Below are 20,529 nucleotides of genomic sequence, written 5' to 3' on the forward strand. Positions count from 1 at the left end.
CAGATCAGTAGAAGATCATAACTTTTTCTTAGAGAAGTTGTTATGGAGAGAATACAAGTAGACATGAAACAAATAGAAAACTACAATGACTTGTAAAATCCTTATCAAAGTGTTTACCATTTCTGAGAAGGAGGCGTATTGGGAGGGAGGGAAGGAGAGGGGAAGGAAAGGAGAGAGGGAAGGAAGGAGAGAATTGGAACTCAGAACTTAAAAAATGATTATTGAAATTTATTTTTATATGTAATTGGGAAAATATTAAAAATTGAAAACCACAATGACTAATGATTTGTTATTTCAATACTTCAAAGCATCTCTGATCTTACTGATGTGGACATTGCCTCCACTGTACAACATACCCATGTATTCTTATTCTATGTGAGTCTCATCCATTGTCTCTCATGCTTTCTCTATAAAGGAGATATTCACTGTCCTAAAGACCTTTTTCTAGGCTTGTTTGACCAGTTTCTGGCTTTGTTGATCCTCTAAGTTGACTAATGGATGTTTTTGAGTTTTAGTAAAAGTTCATGTTGTGAAAAATTAATTATGGAAGTGAATTATTACTCATTTAAACATCAGGAATAAATCAGGCATTTATTAAGTACCTACTATGTGCTATTGGTGCAGCACTTGGGCTATCTCTCTTGTGTCTCTTGCTTTTTCAACATGGTCCACTTCCTTTTCCTCTTATACATATTCCTCAATTATCCCTTAAGAAGCTTTTTCATGAAGGTTGTACACATTAGCCCAGTCACTCTGTCTTTGTTCTTTGGACCATCCAGAGCTGATTTCATAGTTTCTCAAGATTTACAACCATACAGTGACACTGGGAGAACATTTTCCTAAAAAGGGGAGAATTTTGAGCTGGGGAATAGTTTGAGATTGGTAAAAGCACCATGCTATTTCTGAAACATAATTGAGCTGAATCTCATCCTCTGATTCTGAATACAATTCATTGTCCACCTGCAGTGCCTGGCACAGATACATGTACCAATGTACTAACTAAATGGACTGCCTAACCATCTACACGTCACAGTTTGGGCAATAGTGACTGTCCGTCCATTTAGTTTTTCTTATATAAGCTATTAGTCTGATCTCTTCTGGATAATCATGGTTCTTATTAAGAAGAGAGACCTTGCAATATTCTGGGGATTCAGTTAATTAGCACAATATCATCTCCAATGTCATTACTTATGCCTGAAAATGGTGCAGAAATTATATGTATATGATAAGGGAATACAATAATGATAATTATAATTAGCATTTATATAGTGCTTTAGTTTTGCAAAGTGCTTCATTTGAGCAGGTACTCTAAAAATGTTTTGCTGATGAGGCAGAAGATGAGAGAGATGAAATAAATGACTTGTCCAGGGTCATACAGTTAAATAAGTGTCTAATGTAGGATTTAAATTCATATTTTTCTGACTCCAACTTTCGCTCTCTGACCACCTAGTTCTAGTAAGGCAATGTAAAAGAATTCATTGAAAAGGGGAGTTTTAACTTCAGAAAGGCTTAATGAAAATGAGTCTTGAGTCAAGACTTGAAAGAAGTGATGGGCATGGATTAACAGAGAAAAGGGTGAGGGCATTTCGAAGAAAGACATGTGCCATAAGGGAGAGAGAAAGCAAGGCATCGAAGCTAATAAAAAGATCAAACAATTTGGAACAGAGAGACTGTGTTGAGGAAAAGTAAGAAATGCATCATAGAGATATGGAAAACATTAACTACCAGGATAATCTCTTTCAAATGCCATTTTCAACAGGTCATTCTTTTTTTTCCCCCAAAATCTTCTATTTCTCCCTGTTACCTTGATGGTTAAATCCTTCCTCTTCCCTAGTTAGCTATATGGAGCTGACATGATGTCCAGAGGCAACCAATAGGAAGTATGTTAGGGCCCTGGACACTTTCCTCAAAATGTCAGGGATGCTAAAAGTTCCTGAGTGAGTAGACATAGTAAAATTGGTTAAAAATAAGGAGATAGCACCCAACCCCATGAGCTGAATCTACACATAAGGTGCTGCCATACCTAGGCATCTGTACCTCTAAGGCAGTGTAGATACTTTGGGCTCCATGATCTAAGTCTCTGGTATGTGTCAGCATACTGAGATCAGGGCTTTAAGAACACTGAATCAGTCCTCCAAACTTTAGAGGGGCTCAAGATGGTGGCAAAGGATGAGTATGGGGACTCAAAGGATGGAGGACAGAGAGATCTGGGTAGAATTGTTGAACATATGGCAGCTATGGACAACTGTACTGGATTTATTAGTAAATTACCTCATTCACTTAAAAAAGAATGAATATTATCAGAAAGGGAAATAGTTACTGCTCCCCGCCTTATAGATGCAACACAATAAATCCCTTCAAAGAATATAAGTAATCTCTAAGTTATACACCTGTACTCTGAATGGGGGTGGGTGGGAAATAAGCCATTAGCCAGAAGGTTGGAATCTCAAACCAGGGCCAATTGGAGGGCCGTGGGAACTCTTATGAGAGCCTGTAGTTCTTTAAGGGGTTCTGAGTACAAATGAGAAAAAAGAGAGACCTCTCTACCTTTCCTTTTTCATCCTCTTCACTGAGAAAACATTTACTTTTACAAAAAGGGTTCTAGAAAGTTGTATTTTTTTCTTTGCTTTTCTAACCATTCATTATATATATTTTTGAGCACCTATTTAGTGCAAGATACTGAGCCAGGTATTTTGGATGTTTACAAAGATATTTCAGATCTTCCAGCCCCCATCTCTGGCTGTGAAGGATTTTATAACTTAGCTGTGGAAATGAGAAGACAGATGAATGTAATACTTGCTGCCATAGCCTTCTGCTACGTAGTGAGAAAATTTAGCTACCAAGGATACACTGGATCTGAATAGCTTGGGTTAGGGAGTTGTTATCATAAAGAGTGACAGTCAGAGGTTACGTTGCATAAGGAGGTGTGTATGTGTGTGTGTGTGGTGTGGTAGGAGGGAAAGACTTTTAAAATAGCTGACACTAACTCCAAGGGACTCGTGACAAAAAGGGCTATCCACTGCCACAGAAGGAACAGAGTCTGAATGCAGATTGAACTATATACCATTCTTCATTTCATTTCCTCCATGAGTTTTCTCTCATGAAAGCAATATGTGTCTAGTTTTGCAATATGTCGAGCAGGGAAATATGTTATATGAAAATATGTACAACCCATATCATATTATCTGCCTTCTTGGGGAGGAGAGAGAAGTGAAAGGGAGGAGAAAAATGGAACAATGTGACAGATTTTTGGACATGAGAATGTTTCTTTAAGATAAGAATATTTATTATAATTTAATATTTATATCAAATCATACTGATGACATTATTATGTTACATGTAAAAACTAAAAAGAAATGGAAACAAAAAAATCTAGCTGACAATGCTTTAAGGTATCTTGTGTTCTCTTATTCTGTTCTGGGATTCAAGTGGGTATGCTTTGTAAACCCTTTGGTATATTTGTGACTGGGATGCCTAGGGGTGTGGGTGTGTTTCCAGAAGATGCAGGTTGATGACCATGTGGGTATGTTTAGGTTTACCTAGAACTGCTGGTTGAGGTCTCAATAGTAGAAAAATTTTGAGGAAGAATAGGTAAGGGGGGGCTAGAGAGGAAAGAAGAAGTTTTATGGAGGAGAAGGGTCTAGAGGTGGTTATCATTTGTGCCTCAAATCCAATTTATCAGCATTTGCCAGTGGGGAAACAAGGATCCCTGATTTTGCATATTGTACTGGATGTACCCCAAATAGATCTGTATTGTTTATCTTTCTTAATTAAATAGTTTAAACTTAGTGATCAAGATCTCCTATAACCTGTTTATTGTATGTTAGCCTAGAATTCCTACAGTGAAAGGTAGTCAGGAGACTACCACAGTATATGCCAGGATGGACAAACATAGTAGCTCTATTTCCTCTTAGATCCAGAGTTATCAGATTTATTCAGTAATGGGGCTTTGGTTTCCCATAGTATTGTGTTATCATTTTGAAGTCAGAGGCTGTGAAAAGGGTGCCTTCAATTGCAACTCAAACCACTAGCAGAGCTTCTACACCATCTGTTTTATGGTATATGATTTTCTGAAGGTGCTCTGGATTTGAGCCATACCATTAAATCAAATGCTATTCAATTTTGGTTTGACTTCAAGATGGGCATGCTCTGCTAAATCTCTTCCTAACTTCATTGCTTCCAGCATAAGGGAGAAGAAAGATTCAATCCATGGAAGCTATTATCCCCAACTTATTCAACTCACCTTACTCTTTCTTGCTGAAAGTCATCCTAGGATAGGGGTGGTCTAGAGGAAGCAAGTCTTTTGAAAAATGGACAAGAATCAGATTCCCTTTCTGGTTCTAGTATCATTTTATTTTTCCATTATTATGTAGTATATATATATAATATATATATATATATATGTATATATATATTTTTCTCTCTTGTAGCTACAATGGAAAGATAATCTAGTTTGATGACAACCATGTTAAAACAAACAGCTAAATATGTGTCTGAGCAGTTAGCATTTTTGGTGAGTTAAGCAGCTTTTCCCTCTTATAATATTTTGGTCATTGGCATGACATTTCTATCTTCAACCTCCCATTCTGGTAGATGAAAAGATTAAACAGCTAATTTTGATGGTGACAGCTTTGGACTGTAGCCACCATGTAAACATAAGAAAATCAACCCACACCATCATATTTATGCTCCCAACTATTTTAGGCATACTTGGGGGCTCAACATCTATTAAGAAATTCATGCATCAATACATTTGCTCTTGATGTTGGGCCATATGTTTCTTTCTCTTTAAAAATAACTATCACTGCCTGAGCAACACACCATTGCCTTTCATATCATGCATAAATATGGGATAATGGGAAAATATGGCATATGGGAAAGAGTATTGTAATGGAGTGATACATGGAACATCCTTTTATAATCTTCCAATTTTTACCATAACATGAAATTCATTACTAAATCCAACTATTTTTTTATGGATAGTGAGAATATAAAAAAATATAGGGATGTGAAACTATGTAGCAAAAAAGAATGCTTTCTATAATGTTTCCAAATTGGCTCAGATCAGTAAACTAAATTGGATGAGTTTTACTTCAGTATAATCTGTTATTTAGCTATATCTAAGGATAGATAACAGTGTTAGCTTTTGGTCTAACATAAGATTATTTCACAGTCTCCTTGTTCATATTTAAAGTAGGTAGATGAACTATTTTAAAAGTACTCTAAATTTAACTGATTCACGAGATAATTTCAGAATTTGTCTATAGGGATAGTTATGAAGGGGTTCTATTTGTCTTTAAGGTTCCATGTGTCATAGAAGTGATATATCAAAATGAAAACTAAAAACAGAGGTGCAAATTATACCCTTTTCCAGGAATTTTAGGTTTGCCAATTCCTAACTAATGACTTCAAAATCAAACATGATTCAATGAAAAAAGTTTAATGGATGGAGTGTTCTTATTTGGAAATTTATCTATTAAGAGTAAACTAGCTTACAATGCAGATAGATGTCCATGTGCTCTAATTGTTTGTTTTCTTAACCCTTATTTTCTGTCTTAGAATCAATACTGTGTATTGGTTCCAAGACAATGGGGATTTGGTGACTTTCTGAGGATCATATAGCTAAGAAATTTCTGAATGCAGATTTGGACCCAAGACCTTTCATCTCTGGGCCTGGTCCTTAATGAACTTAATGAACTACCAAGTTGCCTATGCTCCAGTCCTGATTGTCTTTTAATCAGTTTTTACATCTCACATGGTGAATTTACTGTAATTTCTTGATGGTGGGCACCACACCTCTTTCAAGGCTCTTCTAAGCCTATGCTTAATATGCAGAATGAAGTTCATCTACTGGTGCTCAATAAATATTTGTTGATGATACTGATTACATTTCACTAATGTCAGTCAGCTTTCCCTTGTCAAAGGAGTGCTTCCTAGACAAGAGGGATTTTATAGACAACAAACTAATGGGATACAGATCTGCAACACATAGGTCAACATTGACTGAACAAAACCTAATGAATACTGGCAAAATGTGTGTTGGAAGCCCATGGAACAGTAGGCAGCTTCAAGATGATCAAGGACTAAACATGCTTAGTGTCGAAGAATTTTTGAGAAAGCTAATAGCAGATCTACCAATCAACTTATCTGTTTTTATATAAAGCCATATGGGTTTGAGATCATCCTTGAAGTCCTGTCCTGCTTTGTGACATGGGAGACGGGCAACTCAGGGTTCTCAAGAGCTTGGTTAACAGAGTAAAAGCTCTGAGAAGTCAGAGTCACAGGACTTTAGAGTTGAAAGGGGATTCAGTGACTCCTACAACCCATATTTGAAAAATGATCCCTTCTTTAATACCCTTAACAAGGGGTCATCCAAACTCAGCTTGGAGGTTTTTTAATGAAGGAAGATTCAAGTTTTGCCTCAGATACTTATTACAAGTCACTTATTTCCTTTTGCATCATTTTGCTCATTTATGAAATGGGACTAATAATGGACTCTACTTCATGAGATTGGTAAGAGGATCAAATGAGATAATATATTAAATACTTTGCAAAGCTTAAGGCATGATCTAGATGCTAGGTTATTATTATTATTGTCTCCTAAGGTGATTTAAATGTTTGTATATTCTAATAATATGAAATCTTTCCTTAAATGAATCCTATATGGTTTTTTCCCAGCTTCTTCTCATAGCTCCAAGTTCTGCTCTGTGGGGCAAACAAAACAAGTTAAATCCTTCTTTTGTGTGATGGTCTTTCATGTACTAAAATTCAGTTTCCATACCCTCTCCCCTCACTTCCAGTATATTTTCCCAGTGTTGAAAGAGAAGTCCCACAAAACTGGAAATGTTATGAATATAGACCTAGTGATGGGCCAAATGTCTGCTGTCTAAAGTCCAGCCTAGCTCTGTTCAAATTGGCTCGTTGCCAGTTTGACCACAAAAATATTTTTGGCTTATATTAAATTATAAAGCAGTAGCAAACTGCATTGGTTCACAGGCTGACTATATCACTCCCTGGCTAAAAAAATCTCTAGTAGAGGGGCAGTTTAGTAGTACAATGGACAGAGCATCATGTCTGGAATCGAGAGAACCTGAGTTCAAATCTGGCATCATACACTTCATAGCTGTGTGACCCTGGGCAAGCCACTTAACTCTGACTCATTTTCCAGATAAATTCAAAATGAGCTGGAGAAAGACATAGCAAACCACTTTAATATCTTTGCCAAGAAAATCCCAAAGAAGAGTCAGACATGACAATAACACACATGAAAGAAAATGGGTTCACTGATGGTGGCTGTCATTAAGGTATTATGTTAAAATGTCCAGGTAACATGGGTAAATCTTCAGCTACTGAACATGGTCTGTCACCTAAGGGGTAAGCCAATACTTGCTTTGATTGTCTCCTCTGTAGTGTTCTGTAGTCTCACAAACTCTATAGCAATGGAAAATAGCTCTCAGTATTGAAAACTATTTGCCACATCTAGGGTTTGCCCTCAGGTCTCTAATCTCGTAGTAGTTAACATGCCTTACCCTATCTTGGCAGCAAGCAGTCTAGATGTGATTGTCAATAGCAACAGGATTGCCATCAGCACCAATCAGCTTTATATTGATGATTCAACTAGGGCTGAAATGAGCATGTCTCAAGAGTTTCTTGTCCAATTAACGGAAATCTGTTATAGGAAATTTGGTGCCAACATGGAGAACAGGAAAATTAATGGACTTTTTTTTTTTACTCCAGGATCTACACGTTGTGGTCATTGACAGTTTCAGTCTTAGAGAAAGTGCTATGTTTGATTTCCTGTTAAGTCCCAGAGAACTGCATTCCCTGAGTCTAGAGGGGAGATAGGGACTTCTGTTTAAACAGTTCTTTGGTTGTGGCTTAGAGCCATTCCTTATTCCTCTAGTCTTAGATTGCCCACTCCTCCTCCTCCTGCCACCTACCCAAATCTTACCTATTCTTCAAATCTTTCAAGCCTTAGCACAATGGCTGGTAGACAGTAGGCACTTAATAAATGTTTACTGAATTGAAATTTCACTTTCTCTCTGAAACTTTCCCTAACTAAAAATGATAAGTTACATTTTGCCTTAAGGTCTGAAAAGTATAATTCACATCATCTCATTTGATTTTCAAAAAAAAAATCTTACCTTCTGCCTTAGCATCAATACTAAGTATTGGTTCCAAGTGGTAAAAGCTGGTCAATGGGGGTTAAGTGACTTGTTAAGGGTCACATAGCTAAGAAGTTGTCTGAGGTCAGATTTGAACTGAGGACCTCTTGTCTCCAGGCCTGGCTCTTAATACATTGAGCCACCCAGCTGGTCCCTCTCATTTGGTTCTTATAACTTTACCTTGGGGACTGCTATTATTATCCCAATTTTACAGATAAGGAAACTGAGGCAAAAAAATTAAGTGACTTATCCAGATTGCATAACTAGTAAATATTTGAGGCAGGGTTTGAACTCAGATCTCTTGATTCCCGAGATCTATCCACTCTGCCAAAGGGTGGAAGTCCTATATCACTTAGTCAATCTTCCATGCCACATAATTTAATACTCAACCACATATCTACTCTGTGATTTAGCACTTAAATATATAATTATATTATTGCATTGTTCTCTAATTGTTTCATGGGTAATAATCATGTTTTAGAATCACAGAATGTGACATTTCAAAGGGACCTAGCAATCAGCTAGTCAAAGCCTTTCTTTTCATAAGGAAGAGAAGCTACAGAGAGGCCCAGGGATTTGTGAAAGAGTCTCACGTTGGCATGCAGTGGAACTAGGGCCAGATATTAAGAGGGTATGTCTCTCAACTCATAGGTTAGCATTCTTTCCACTCTATCACAGATATCTCCTTGTCTATAAATTCTTCCAAGGTAGAAGTTTATTTTCTGAAATATCTAGAATTGTGCTGAGCATGTATTAAATGCTCAACAAATATATTTTGATTGATTGTCCTAAATTCCTTTGCAGGGGGATGACTGTATTTGGGGCTACCAGTTAGTGTGATGGCCAGCAGAATGATTCTCTCTGGGTTTCTGAGATGCTGGTGTTGGGCCAGGATACTAGAAGAGCTGGAGAGCATTGAATTAACTCTCTCCCCACACTCTTACATCAGGCAGGAATGTTGTGAGTGATGAAATTATAAAGCAGATTTTGGGTTTGAGTTAACTTTGCCCCTGGATAGATTGATTGGGGACCTAGCTCAGGGTCTGTTGGGCACAGAGGATGTTAAGTTTGCTCCAAGACTTTGGCAGGGAGTTCTTGAGATTCTAGCGAAATTCTATGTTTATTGCTTTTATCCTCTTTCTTGAAAGATTTTGTTGGCTTTTATTTTCCTATATACTGCTTAAAAAATCCTTATCCTCTGTTCTAGGTTCCAAAGCAGAAAAGCAGTAAAGGCTAGGCAGCTGGGGGTAAGGGCCACACAGCTAGGAAATGTCTGAGGTCAAATTTGAACCCTTCTGTCTCTAGGACTGATTCTCTATCCATTGAACTACCTAAATGTCCCATAAACTGCCCTTTAAAAAAAAAAACCCTTACATTCCCTCTTGGAATCAATACTGTGTATTGGTTCCAAGGCAGAAGAGTGGCAAGGGCTAGGCAATGGAGGTTAAATGACTTGCCCAGGGTCACACATCTGTGAAGTGTCTGAGGCCAAATTTGAACCCAGGATCTCCCGTCTCTGGGCCTGGCTCTCAATTCACTCAGCTATCCAGCTGCCCCCTGTCCCTATAAACTGCTTTTTAACCTTCTTGGGAATTGCTTTTACCTGAGGGTATATCAATATGTTTTTATTGAAAGGATTGTTTATTTGAACCTTCAGATACTGATTGGATCTACTGTGGCAGATACAGAACATAGGACCCAATTAATCAGATTAATCAAGTTATAGGCTAGTCTTAGGGCAAGAATGCTTAATATTTTTTTTAAATGATGGAATTAAAACCATTCTCATTACACTGTAGAGGAATGGATTTGAGAAATCTTCAGACTAATTAGTACAACCTTTACTCAAATAGATATTGTCTCTCCTGTTTTCTCTGCTTGAAGACCTCTAATGAGGAAGAACTCTGTCTGTCAGGAGGCATCACATTCCACGTTTTGATAGGTCTAATTGGAAGGAAGTCTATCCTTACATAAGTGATGCCTTTATCTGTATAAACAGCTAAAATCTGCCTGTTTGGGACTTAAAACCATTGCTCGAGTTTTCCCTCCTGGGGTCAAGCACAAGTCAAATCCTTCTTCTATGTCACAGTCTGTCAAATACTTGGAGACATGACTATCAGAGTCCCCCGTATCTTCTCTAGGTCAAATATCCCTAGGTCCTTCAACTTTGCAATCTGCTCTCCAGCCCCTTAACTAGTTTGGCCTCTGATTTTTGATAGGTCCTATCTTATAAATGTCATTTGTAAACTCTCTGAACTAAACACAATATTCCAGATGTGGTCCCATTAGGGCAGAATTGTTATTAGTTCTGTCTGATTCTTCATGACCCTGGGGTTTTCCGCAAAGATATTGGAGTGGTTTGCCATTTTATAGATGAGGAAACGGAGGCAAACGAGGTGAAATGACTTGCCCAAGGTCATACAACTGGTAAATGTCTGAAGCTTTCTGACTCCAGGTGTGGTGCTCTACCCACTGTGCCAACCAAGATGCCCCCTAAGGCAGGGTACAGTGTGACTTCCACCTTCCACAGTTTGGACACTATACCAATTTTAATGCAATTTAAGAGCATATTAACTTTTCAGGCTCCCATGTCACACTGTTGATTCCTGTCGAGCTCATAGGTCACTAAGACCCTAAACATTTTTTCCCCAAATAAACTGGTCTCTAGCTATCCCTCCTCAATTTTATATTTGCAGGCTTTTTTAAAATCTATGTGTAAGACTTTGTATTTATCCTCATCTAATTTCATCTTATTAAATTTGGACCATAATACTACACTGCTGAGATATTTTCAGATGTCTGTTGTCTTCCACTGTGCAAGCGATTCCTTCTGGTTTTGTTTTAGCTGCAAACATGCCGAGTCTACTTTGATCTAAATCAAAAAAGGAATGGTGGACAATGACTTGGGAGGGATTGCTTACATCTGGGAATGTAGGGACAGAATTTAGAATCAAATGAACATATAAATGCTTTGGCAAAGCTGGGACAACATTCAATAGTGGTGTGGTTAAAATAAAGTGAAACCTTTGTCATGTTGGTGTTAAGGTACAGGACTTATGTCAGGCTTATGAGAGCATAGACATAAAATCAACGTGAAAAATTAGAAGTGAGCCAGAGTAAATATTTATTGTAATAGATGATAATAACATACACTGTGCTATACAATTTTGTATTTTTTTGTTTGGAAGAAGGTTAGACAATTCTCTGTACATCCAAACCCAACTAATGGCAAGCCATGCTTTGATGTGGGGGAAAATGGTATAACATAGGGACAAAGATGACATGAAGATTTAAAAAAAGACATTGAAGTTTCTAGGAGCAAATATACTTAAACAAGATGTACGGACAGAGTGAACCGTAAGTTGGATGAATCTGAGGTCTAACAATTTACAAAATTCATTTATATGTAACACATGGGGATATATTCATAGGAGTCTGAGTCTGACAAATAGGAGTTGGAAGATAGGTTTTCTTCCTGTTACCCTTATTCCTTCAAGAGATTCTTCTAAATAAGTAAGTACTGTCTATCTTATGGTATCAGACCCTAGGAAGAAGGACCCACCTTTTCTAAAATAATTCTGTTTGGTGCTATGTGTGAGAGCATTAAGAATTATTGATGATGATTTCAGTGAGGATGATGAATCCTTAGATTTAGGATTAGTAGTCCAGGACCTAGGACAGTGTCTTGTATAAAGTAGGCACTTACATGCCTTGTGAAATTGAACTTTTCAGGTCAATTCATTTTAAGAATACTAGTTAAATGACAAATATGGAAATGTTTTGCATGATTTCACATGTATAAACAATATCAAAGTGTTTACTGTCTCAGGGAGTGGGGAGGAAAGGGAGGGAGAAAGAGAATTTACAACTCAACATTTTAAAAAATGTTTCTTAAGATTTTTTTACATGCAATTGGGAAAAATAATTTAGAAAAGGAATACTAGTTAAGTTCCTACTATGTGGCAGGCACTGTGCTAGGAACTGGGGATATAAAGACAGAAAAGAAACAGTCTGTGCCCCTCAAGATACATTCTACTAGGGGGACTATAACATATAGACATACGTGTACATATATATGAGCAGTGAGGTGGAGTTGTGGATAAAATGCTGGGCTTGGAATCAGGAAGATTCATGTTCATGAGTTTGAATCCAACTTCAGACATTAACTAGCTGTGTGACTCTCGTCAAGTCACTTAACCCTGTTTGCCTCAGTTTCTTCATATGTAAAATGAGCTGGAAAAGAAATGTCAAACTACTCCAGGATCTCTTCTAAGAAAACTCCAAAATGGAGTCACAAGTAATTGGACATGACAGAACAACACACACGTGCCCACATATATGTATATTTACATGTGTATGTATATATACAATGATATAATCTACATAATTAGCTGCTGGGGATTTTCCCTTCTAAGGTTTTTCTATCTAGTCTAAATGAACTAATATGTAACAATTTATTTGTATGTTGTCTATAGAATGAGAATTTAAGTTCTCTGAGGGTGAGTCATTTTTACCTTTCTTTGAGTCACTAGCTCTTAACTTAGTGCTTGGCACATAAGGGTGTGAAGATTTGGGAGTCATCTGCATAGAGATAACTGAACCCATGGAGTTTGAGGAGATCACTGAGAAAGAAGGTAGAACTTTGAGTTTAATTAAACTGAATTCTATTTTATCCTTTTGAGGATATTAAACTTAAAAGGTAAATTTCCACTTTTATTTTCTTGATTTGAAAAAAAAAATCTTTACTTTTGGTCTTAGTAACAACTCATGGCAAGGATTAGGCAATTGGAATTAAGTGATTTTCCCATTGTAACACACCTAGGAAATATCTATGGCCAGATTTGAACCTAGGACTTCTTGTCTCTAGGCTTGGCTCTCAATCCATTGAGCCACTTATTTGGCTCCTGCCTTTACTTTCTGATTTTTAGAGCACTATTTAAATAAATATGTTTTCTCAGAAAGATTAATCAAATAGATTTTATAAAAGGAAATGGAGAAGATAGATGAGGCAGAAGGTCATATTTCTAATATTTTTGAGGGTCTTAATTCACACAGCAAACATTTTTTGGAATATGTGCTATACTGGTGAACATCCAGAGTGTGTGTGTGTGTGTGAAGTACAAAGCATCCTGGGATGCTCCCTTTGTTCAGCCTCTTGTCCTTGGATCAATGCCTGACTGTATTTGTGGTGGGTCATAATGATGTTGGATGGTCAATGAAGTTCTGTCTTGGGACAGGGGTATTTTATGGCCAAATCAATTCAATTCCCTTTTAATCCTCATTTTCTATTCCACTCTAACAGTAAGCATTATTTACTACTTTCAGTGCTGTAGGCTTGAGAATCTTAGTTACAGAAGAGAATAGCTAAAAGTTGCATAGCTTTTAAAGGATTTTTGCATGTATTATCTCACTTGCATTCACAGTGAGTTAAATAGTACACATATTCTTATCCTTCATTTACAGATGAGAAAGCAGGATTTTAAAGAAGTTACATGGCTTGCCTAAGGATGTATAGCTAGTAGATGGAAGGACTGAGATGTGCAGACAGGTCCTCTCAGTGGCCAAGAGGTACTCTTAGTGTAGGGTTAACTGATGAGTGATGAAAGGTGCTGTGGGAAAACAGAAACTCATACACTCCTCTATTTGAATTGGATGGGACCTAAGAGGTACATGAATTTCCTCTAAAATGTCTCCTATGATGGTCATCTAAGTAGCACAGTGGATAGAGGGCCAGGCCTCAAGTCAGGAGGACCTGGGTTTAAATCTGCCCCCAGATAATTCCTAGCTGTATAATTCTGGGAAAGTTACTTAACCCCAATTGCCTAGCTCTTACTGCTCTTTGCCTTAGTATCAATTCTGAGACATTTAAAAATGAAATAAAATACCTCCAATAAATGATTAGCCAATGCCTACTTGAGTATCTCTGGTGACAGGGAACTCACTATCTTAGAAAATACTAATTTATATGAAAATCACTGATAATATAGACTTTAAAAATGAATTCATTATTTAATGGTTGTCACTTTATTATCCCAAAGATTTTAGTAGCACTAGTTTTTTTAAAATTTCTATTAATTATTAATTTCTATTAATTAATTAATTAAAAAAAAAAAACCCTTACCTTCCATCTTGGAGTCAATACTGTGTATTGGCTCTAAGGCAAGAGAGTGGTAAGGGCTAGGCACTGGGGGTCAAGTGACTTGCCCAGGGTCACACGGCTGGGAAGTGTCTGAGGTCAGATTTGAACCTAGGACCTCCTGTCTCTAGGCCTGACTCTCAATTCACTGAGCCACCCAGCTGCCCTCAGTAGCATTAGTTTTGAATTTCTAATTTAATGACATACTATAGAATGTTGGAAAATTGCTCCATCCTATAGTTGAATGTCATACATATTTTTCCATTTTTCTCATGTGAAGCCACTGAAACAAGATATCCATGTGAAGAAGAATATCTTTCCAAGTGGTGTCTATGTATCCATTCAGCAAAATGGCAATTCTGAGATCTGTCTTGACTGCAACTTTTGTTCACATCAACCCACGTGATTGATAGATAGAATGGCACCATTGTGCCAATTGTTAGATACTTCCAGGTCTCTGCCAGTCACGGGCAGGCTGTGTAAAGATGCAATTATTTGAAAAAAAGGCAAATCATCTTAAAAGTTATAGTGGGGACTCAAAATACATGACCATTGTTCCAATGTCTATTTGGATTGGTATAAAACACGACACAATATAGTTCTGGGAAGTAGTTTCTCCAATCCCAAATAAGTTTTTGTTAAGTAATTATTATTTGTTGTATTGGGTAATGAGAATACAAAGAAAAAATAGAACCTTCCCTCAAGGAGCTCACATTAAAAAAAAATAAACCTTTATGTTCCATCTTGGAATTGATATTAAGTGTTGGTTCCAAGACAGAAGAGTGGTTCTTGGGCTGGGCAATTGAAGTTAAGTGACTTGCCTAGGGTCACAAAGGTAGAAATTTTCTGAGGTCAGATTTGAACCTCCTGTTTCTAGATTTGGCTCTCTATATCCACTGAGCTACCTATTTGGCCTGAGCTTACTTTCTTTTTGAGAAAGAGGAGGATACCAAGTGTAAACATAAATATAGGGATTAGACATGTGATTTCATTAATATGGGGAGTTTCCAGGTTAGGCAATTCCCTCTACTAATGCTTGCCAGTCCCATTTCTGCAACTTTCAACCTTAGAGAGCTATCTAGAATACTGAGAGGTTAAGAGACTTGCCTAGGGCCACACGGCTAGTGTGTAGTAGTTGAATCCAAGTCTTTCTGGCTTGAGGCCAACTTTCTATCTACTCAACACACTGCCTCTTAGTACAAATGATTATTTGATGAGGTATTAGAGCATACTTACACTTGGGGATTGGGGGAAGAGAGGTAGTCCAGAAAGGCTTCCTATAGAAAGTGGCACAATGGCTGAGTCTTTAAGGAAGCCAGGGAATTCTAAAATGCAGAGGTGAGGAAGGAGTACATTCTTGGAAAGATACCAAGTCCAAGGAATCATAGGATCAGTGGGATCATGAGACCAGCCAATTCTGCCCCCAACTCCATTTTACAGATTAGGAAACTGATCCTCAGCAAGATTAAAGTACTTGCCTAAGGTGACATGGAGAGAGAGTGGGGATTTGATCTTATTCCAGATCCAGTGCTTTTCCCCTTTCACCCAGCTATCCTAGGCCAGTTTGTTTTTTCTCTATTTCATTGTAAGGCTACCAGTCATTTGGGATCCTCTCATGGTAGGCAGGAAGAGGATTAACCTGGAGTTTCTACCTCCCCAGACATTTCTCCCCCTTTCAATTGTCCAAAGGGACATATAATTCCCATGCCATAATTCAATAGACTGAAATGATGGAAAGATATTCTGTAAGGAGCTGCAGTCTTAAAGTAAAATCAATTTAATGGTCACAACCCCTAATCTCCCGATGATTTAGAGAGTTGCTGCTGTTCAGAAGGAAAGTGTACAACTTGGTTAAGGATGGAGGGTACTTTGTCAGTATCAGCTAAGCCTTCTAATCTCCTGAGAACCTAAGGTGAAGGAAGGGGAGCCAACAGTGCCCAGTTTACCTGTTAAACCAGTCATCTGTGTAGCGAGGGTAAGGATAAGGGTCATTGCTGCTGAAGTCATAGCTCGCTTCCGCATTCTGAAAAACACAAGGGATCTCACTGGGTCAATAGGAAAACAGGCACAGGAAACAGAAAATGCTATAAGGGGTAGGCTTCTCATGTTAGTAAATCCCTCCTTAAGTCATCTGGCAACAGAATTTTGCTCAGAGCTAGCCCTGGGCAAGATGGTAAAGGAAGGGGGTAAGGTTTGTCCTCCTGGTCCCCTTCTTCCCATTTCTGCCCCTATTTCTCCCACCCTGAATAGACTCATTAGTTTTGGAGTTAGAGTGACCTAAGAGATGATCAATTTCATAGGACAGGAAACTGGAAGCCTCATGGGGTGAAATGACCTAACCAAGGTCACAAAGGTAGCTAATCTCAGAGCAAGGATTCAAAACCAAGTTCTGTCTCCAGGTCTAGAATCCTTTTCACTAATACCAAGCCATATCACCTGCCCTAGACATACCATGCTGACCTAAGTCTTTAAGGTGGTAGCAAATTCATGTGTAGGTAGTATCCTTACTTTCAGTGAGTACTAACATCTTAAAAGAAGAGTAAGCAAATTTTAATACGAAGGATGATTCACTAATGGGATTCCATCCTAAGGCCAGTGAAGTCCCTACCAGCTCTTTCTATAATCCCTTGTCTACTCCTTTCCTGTTTTTGCTGATGCTCAGTATAAATACAAGTTGTTTGGGACTTGATAACATATATCATTATCATGTGAGCTTAGATACCTATGCCCCTCTTCCCTCCTAATTTGACAGTATGGCCACCCTCATGGAAATATTCTCAGAAGTCATTTAATTCATAATTGACCATGAACTCTTTGTACCAAACAAATACAGAGTCATCTAGCTCTCAGCTTCTGTGAGATGGTCCTGCTACAAGGGACTGGAAGGAGTAACTAGATATTTCTTTCCTTGTGAAACATCATTGATTCAAGAAGTAATTAATATGTTCTGACAATTTTAACTCTTTGGTATGTAATTTCAAAAGGATTCAGACAGTGGGAACACTGCTCTTAGTAGCACCCAGAAGATTCTAAGTGCTGGACAGCGCTATCACTCAGGAGTGTGCAAATAAATGTTTAACAACCGCTCACAGGGGAAAAATGTGTATGATACACTTTAAAATTTAATAAGGCAGGAGAGAAAGGATGGGAAAGAAGGAGAGAAATTAGGATTCAAAACTAAAAAAGAAAATGAAAGTTAAAATAGTTTTTATATGTAATTGGAGAAAATATTTTAAAAAGTTTAATATGCATGATTAATATTTTCTACACCAATTTCTTTTTAAGTTTTTCCTTAAACCCTTACCTTCTGTCTTAGTATCAATTCAAAGACTAAAGAATGGCAAGGGCTAGGTAATTGAGGTTAGGTGACTTGCCTAGGGTCACACAGCTAGGAAGGATTTGTGGATAGATTTGAGCTCAGGTTTTCACAATGCCAAGCCTGGTGCTCTATTCTCTATGCTACCTAGCTACCCTTCTCCATTACTTTCTTACACCTAGACAATCAACAATACTATATATATACATATATATGCATATATATGACAATAATTTAAGTCTTGATTTGTTGTGTTTCCTGCTTTCTCAGGTAAAAATGCTCCCACTTTATCACTTTAACAGTATGAGTTGGTTCTAATACATAACCATCTATAGGGTATTGACAGTCTAGACATCTCTGTTGCTCCTTTGTCTCTGGGTTCTATGATAGTAGATAAAGTATAGCCACAAAATGGTAGGTAAATTACTAAAACTCTCACTATCCAAGTTTCATTATTTGTAAAATATAGATGAAAATACCAATCTTATTGACCTTTTGGGGATGGAGTGGGGATTAAATAGAAAATAGATATGGGATTACTTTGAAAATTTACAGAAGTTGTATTTACTGGAAAGTATCCTGGTGGGCATTTAGTATCTCTTACTCCCTCATTTTATAGGTGAGGGAATTGAGGCCTGGGAGGTTAAATGATAGTTTATGGCCACATAGTAAAGTAAAATGGAGTAAAATGTGCGAGTTAGTAACAGAGCTGTCTCTTGAATCCAGGTTTCCTAACTTCTAATCTTGTATTCTTTCTCATGCTACATAAATGGAACACTCGTCTACTACAATAATCATCACTTTAGTGGACATCCCCTGAATATGTGGCATTTTTTGCCTTTTTTTGGGTCCTTAAACACAAAGAATCAGAATTCTTATTGGTAGAGGAAATGCTTTGAGATTATAGCACACAAGATACAAGATGTGATACTGGTGGATGTCATCTAGGACCTGTAAGCCAATGAAGGAATGTAGGGATGACCCAACTCTTCATAGTAGGCATATTTCCTCTATACAACTCTAGGCTAAAGGTCTGACTACTGGACAGTGACCATCCTTTCCTAGCTAGGATGCAGGGAAGGTATAAAGAGAGGAGAGAGTTAAGCTTCCCACTTGCCATTAGCTGCCATCTCCATTGGCCATTGCCATATGTATGCTTCTGTGCTAGGGAGAAATGGCTATGACTTCTCTTGATTTTTATTCAGAAAATTGTGAATACAAAAGGAAATTGTGATACAGTAACAGGGTAAGTTGGACTGTTATCTTCTTTGATAACTTCTACATGGTTTAGAAGAAAAAAAACACTGGACCTGGAGGCAGAATCTGAATGGGCTCAAATTTTATTTCTGACATTCATTTCCTTGCATTTCCATGGGCAAGTTACTTAATGTCTGGAGACTTAGGTTTCCTCATCTGTAAAATGGAGCCAATAATATCTACAATCACTCGTTCATTTGACAAGCATTTATTCTGAGAAACAGAAATAAAAAGGGATCTTCATACTTTTTCAGGTTCTGGTGCTTATCCATCTGGCTAGGACTTTCTCTACAACCCCACAGAAACCTCCCCCCCCCCCCCCCGAAAGCTCATTCTATTCCTGAGCTACTTAGCTAGATGGTGCAGTGAAAAGAATGCTGGAGTCAGGAAAGTCTGAGGATTCAAAGTCAGTCTTAGACAATTCCTAGCTGTGTGTGTGTCCCTGGCAAGTTACTAATCCTCTATATACCTCAGTTTCCTCCTCTGTAAAATGGGAATATTAATAGACTCTGCCTCCCAGGGTTGTTATGAGTACCAAATAATGTAACAATCATGAAGCACTTCACACAGTGTCTAGTATATAGTATGTTAGTTGTTGTTGTTATAGTACTCTTTACTTCTAGATCCCAACTTCTGGTTGGCTCTTTCTTCCCAGAACTTCCATTTTAAGGAGGAAGCTCAGGTTAAAGCTTTCTTCATCTTTCTCTAGGCTGCACTGCTGACCCATCTCAGCAAGACTTTCTCAATCCTGCTATTACAGTAAATCATCTCCTTCCTTATATTTGCCTTCATCATCTTATGTATCGTCTTCCTCCATTGGAATGTAAGCTCACAGATGGCCAGGACTGTCTTTCTTCCTTTATTTGTATTTATTCCCATTGCTTAGCACAATGACTAGCACATGTTATTGTTGTTCAGTCTTTTTTTTTCAGTTTTATTTGACTCTTCATTACCACATTTGGGGTTTTCTTGACAAATATACGGGGGTGGTTTGCCATTTCCTTTTCCAGCTCATTTTACAGATAATAAAACTGAGGCAAAGAGGATTAAATGACTTGCCCAGGGTCATATAGCTACAAAGTGTCTGAGGCCAGACTTGAACTCTGGAAGATGAGTCTTCTGACTCTAAGGCCTGGCACTCTTCACTATGCCATCTAGTTGCCCACTTTATGATTACTATACAACTTTGAATAAACATTCTATCCTGATTTTACCTATAGATCATCAAAACATTAATGAAGTTGCCTGGAAATTGATCCAGACTATTTACTTTTGCATATTTAAAATAAAATATCATATCTAACACCAAATTAGCAAAGATATCACCATCAATACTGGTGATTTTCTAGATTTGGATGCCATAGAAGCATTAATTGGACCATTGTTTCCAAGTTCATTTGTGTGAATAAGTAAGATTTTCAGTGATGAACTAGTTCTTTGTTAAGTAGACTTTCTTCACTTTGTTTTGGGTATGTGATTTCATTGATGCTATAAGTTCCTCATTAGGAAATTCCCTCCACCAATATAGATCAGCTACTAGTTTGTAGCTTCCAATCTTAGAGTCTCCTACATTCTTGAAAGGACATTTTACTTACCCAAAGTTACTTTGTGTCAGTGGTAGGATCCCTACAGAGATCATCTTGAATCTCAGAATG

At 37.7% G+C, this 20,529-nt stretch overlaps 1 protein-coding gene across 1 annotated transcript in view; it reads right to left on the reverse strand.

Annotated features, from left to right (window-relative positions):
- Nucleotides 1-20,529, reverse strand: part of PCSK2 (proprotein convertase subtilisin/kexin type 2) — a 331,306-nt gene that overhangs the window by 84,451 nt on the left and 226,326 nt on the right. Inside the window, exon 6 of the mRNA XM_001382075.4 lies at nt 16,248-16,324. Coding sequence (XP_001382112.1) covers nt 16,248-16,324 — 77 coding nt within the window. The remainder of the gene's footprint in view (nt 1-16,247; nt 16,325-20,529) is intronic.

This window comes from Monodelphis domestica, chromosome 1 (assembly GCF_027887165.1).
Source record: "Monodelphis domestica isolate mMonDom1 chromosome 1, mMonDom1.pri, whole genome shotgun sequence".
NCBI lineage: Eukaryota > Metazoa > Chordata > Mammalia > Didelphimorphia > Didelphidae > Monodelphis > Monodelphis domestica.